Below are 3,826 nucleotides of genomic sequence, written 5' to 3'. Positions count from 1 at the left end.
TTGGGCCCAATTTGGACATTTTCACTTAGGGGTGTGCTCACTTTTGTGGCCAGCGGTTTAGACGGCTGTAATGGCTGTGTGTTGAGTTATTTTGAGGGGACAGCAAATTTACACTGTTATACAAGCTGTACACTCACTACTTTACATTGTAGCAAAGTGTCATTTCTTCAGTGTTGTCACATGAAAAGACATAATAAAATATTTACAAAAATGTGAGGGGTGTACTCACTTCTGTGAGATACTGTATATATAGAGATATAGATATTTGTTTAAGTTCATATGACAAGACTGAAGCTTGTTTCTCTTGTATATTGTACATCTGCGACAAACAGCCCCAGACAGTAGCCAACTCGTTGTGACACTCTGGCCAACCAGCCGTCAGGTCTGCGCATTGTCACTAGCAAGAGAGCAGCGATGAGCAACAGCCAATGAAATTGCAAGATGAGGGCTAGACAGTGGGAAGCAGGAGCCAAAAACAAAACATCAAACTGCTGCCCACGTTCTCCCCCAACACTGTCTCATCTTATTGGCATAATTTTCTCCTTTTTCTTCCTTCGTGTTGTTTGTTGACGTTGTCAAAAATGGTAGTGTTGCTATGTGCTTGAGTTTGTGTGCAGACAAATCTCAGGATCATAGGAATAGACAGGGAGACTGATCTTGTAATTTGATGCACGTTCTCTGCCGTTCGTTGAGTAAAGTTTGTACCAACATGACATAAAACAATGTTCTGTAGTGTACTTGGCCTTACTAACTCCTATACTTGTTAAAATATATCCAGATGCATTGCAGTAATGAAAATTGATGGGAAAATGTACTTAACGTAAAATAACGTTACAATGTAAAAAAAACATAATGGTCCCATTTTCTGTGTGTTATTTATTTATTTATTTTAGTATATACGAATTATATAATTATGTAATCCATTTAATTATGTATTTTTCAATTTATGTATTTTTGGATTTTGGCGTAAAAAATGATCTGGATATGTTTTTCCCCCTTTAAATAACAGCTGACTTGTGCTAAAATTTGCATCGCTCATTGGACTTTTTTTCTGTCTGTGCAGCACCACTGTTGGTTGTGCACACATTTGAGAACATAATTTCATATTGATATTCCCTTTTTTGTTATCATAACTTAGGCTTGTAACTTAATTGCAGCATGTACTCAATGAACAATGCTGTAATTATTTGGCATTAGACTGTATTGTGTCATACTCCACATCTACTGACCTCTCAGTCTCACTGGATCCTTTAATTACAGCTTCTTTTTAGGTGTAATACAAACGGAAATGACAAACAAAGCTTTTGTATTGGGTATTAAAGACTGTTAATCAAAACAGTTCATTAGTGGCACAAATGATGGTGTGAATAGTGCTGCCCATTTAAAACAGAGCTATGCAGAGCTTTAATGAATGATTACATCAGTGTTGCTTTGTTCTGGTGAACGGCACCATTCGATGAACGTTATAGTGGGCAGCTTTCATCGCTGTGAAGCAACTTTCTTCTTAATGATAGGGCAGGTCTTTGCATTTGTACAGAACTGAAGGTTTAAATATCACCTAGCTACCCTGATAATAGTGGTAACTCTCTGGAGCGAGCATGATAGTTGAAACAAGATGTTCTTATCAGAGGTTATCAAGCAGACTCGAGGGCTTTAGTTTTCACAAGCCACTCCCTTCTGTCAGATGTCAGTGTCAAGTCAGTACATCTCCAGTGCATTCTGGGAATGTCTAGGGAGCAAACGTTTCAGTGCACTGGACTGATTTTGACACTTGGACTGCCCTAGAAATTGTTCCCAGGGCAACAACAACTCGACTAGAAAGTCGATTGAAACGCACCCCAAATTTCTTTTTGCATATGATGAAAAATGATTATGCACTGTTATTTTAAGTACAGCTTCTGCCCACGCTTTGACTTTGTGATTAGCGTATCTAGCTGGGCACTGAGACAGACTCGCATCGACCTCGCATGGGTTTGGAGGCCTGCCCAGCCTTTATTCTTCTCATATAATGGTAACATGAGCCAAAAGGGAAGGTACACAACTTTATGCTCCATTATTTATAATGACCCTCGTGCGTCTTAAATTAGACCCCTTGTTCCTCACACAAACAGGCCTTTGTTTGCTGCCCTGCAAATTATGACCGTGCCATTAACTGCCATTTAAAAGTCACCAGTTTCCAAAGTGAACTCACTTACTTGAATAACTTTCATTTCGTAACGTAAAATAGCACAAGTGTGTGCAAACAAGATTGCGTGACAACCTAAACCAGCACAGTAATGAGACGGTTGTCCCATAGCTGTGTAGCCATGCCATTTGGCAAGTTTTTAGCTTTAGGCAGCTGTTTATTCGATGGAAGTTGTTCATTTGAAACATTTAACTCCAAATGCCATGCATAATTTATAAGAATAACACCCTTAGCATCAAAACCACCTCATAAGAACTTTAGGAGTTATGACTAAGGAGGGTAGAAACTCTTGCCTGTTCTTTAGTAAATTTGATGGACACACATTGCCTCAGGAAAGCCCCCACTGGGCCGTCTATGAGAATAATAAAGTGACTTTTGACATGCTATAAAGTTGAATTCTGTCAATTTAACCTGCTCTATGCAGGCAGTAATAGATTACGTGTGTATTTGTTTTTCTTAAGTTATTGTCGTGGAAGTAATGTCTTTTTATTTGTAAAGAATTCAGTCATTGTGTGCTGTTCTTTTGCTTTAGTATTCATCTCTGTATTCGTCTATTTGTGTACGCTGGGATATATCACCTCTTGCCGTTTGTTCTTGGCATTATAAGGTGAGACAGCTCGATGAATACTTATATCTTACTGTTTTCCCCAGGGTGTCCGCACTGCAAGAACGCCGTCCCTCATTTCACCACAGCAGCTGAGCTGTTCAAAGAAGACCGCAAGGTGAGGCTCAACACCATTAAGGAGATTTCCAGCCACTCTAAATAACAAACCCTTTCAAATGACTTCCAGGTTCTGTCAAGCGCAATCAAGTTCTCCCTCTCTCATTCAGACAGCCTTCACACATCCTAGAATTTAATCTCTTTTCATCTCCAGAACGTTCGCAAGGTCTTCAATATCACAGTCACTGTGCTGTCTGATGCTGTTGACCTTCAATCTTCTACCTCACTTGTTATCCGTCTAGTGTTTCTCTGTTGATTTCTATATTATAGTGTGAGACATACGATGCTGCCTTGGCCATGTTTTGTCAGTTCAAGTCAAACATTCACTACAAGACTTCTTTGCCCCTTCAAAGACTTGTGTTGGTGTGTGGATGCTCATGGCTTGTGGCAGAATTGTATTTGGATATTTTAGTCAGTTGTTCCATCTGATGTTACAAGGTTTATGAAAAAAAGTTTTTGAAAAAAGTATTTTATGCTCACCAAGGCAGCATTACGATGTAAAGCAACTGTTGTTTATTTTTATATATTTTAAAATATCATTTATTTCTGTGATGGCAAAGCTGAATTTTTAGCAACCATTACTTCAGTCTTTAGTGTCACATGATAGGGCTGTCAAAATGGCTGAAAAACTAAATTCGAATTTTGTACTTAAATATTATCAAAATTCGAATTATATTCGAATTTAAAATGCATAATTTCAGTTATGGTGAAGAATAGCTTTTGGCTTCTCTTCTGAGGCCACAAGAGGGCGCATCGAGCAAAATATTACTAATACACGTTTATTCAAAGCATAAGATAACGACTATCTGTGAAAAAAGTGCATAATGTTTAAAATAATGTTTATAAACCAATTATAATTAAGTGGTATGGGGAAAAACCCGCCATAAAGTCTCGATATATGTTTTTTTCAAAGTTAAACT

General features: G+C 38.1%; 1 protein-coding gene and 1 long non-coding RNA gene across 2 annotated transcripts in view; one reads left to right on the top strand and one right to left on the bottom strand.

The window, feature by feature from the left end:
* LOC107722875 (uncharacterized) overlaps window positions 1-3,826 on the bottom strand; it is a 20,596-nt gene that overhangs the window by 6,812 nt on the left and 9,958 nt on the right. The window contains exon 2 of the long non-coding RNA XR_001637855.1: window positions 1,226-1,229. This is a non-coding gene — a long non-coding RNA (uncharacterized LOC107722875). The remainder of the gene's footprint in view (window positions 1-1,225; window positions 1,230-3,826) is intronic.
* Window positions 1-3,826, top strand: part of LOC107722874 (protein disulfide-isomerase A5) — a 52,140-nt gene that overhangs the window by 38,433 nt on the left and 9,881 nt on the right. The window contains exon 15 of the mRNA XM_016531371.1: window positions 2,837-2,907. Within this exon, the coding sequence (XP_016386857.1) occupies window positions 2,837-2,907 (71 nt within the window). The remainder of the gene's footprint in view (window positions 1-2,836; window positions 2,908-3,826) is intronic.

Source organism: Sinocyclocheilus rhinocerous, unplaced genomic scaffold, assembly GCF_001515625.1.
Source record: "Sinocyclocheilus rhinocerous isolate Xijiao unplaced genomic scaffold, SAMN03320098_v1.1 scaffold2529, whole genome shotgun sequence".
NCBI classification, from domain to species: domain Eukaryota; kingdom Metazoa; phylum Chordata; class Actinopteri; order Cypriniformes; family Cyprinidae; genus Sinocyclocheilus; species Sinocyclocheilus rhinocerous.
Note: the sequence above shows the minus strand (reverse complement) of the source record. Positions and strands in the feature narration are given on the sequence as shown.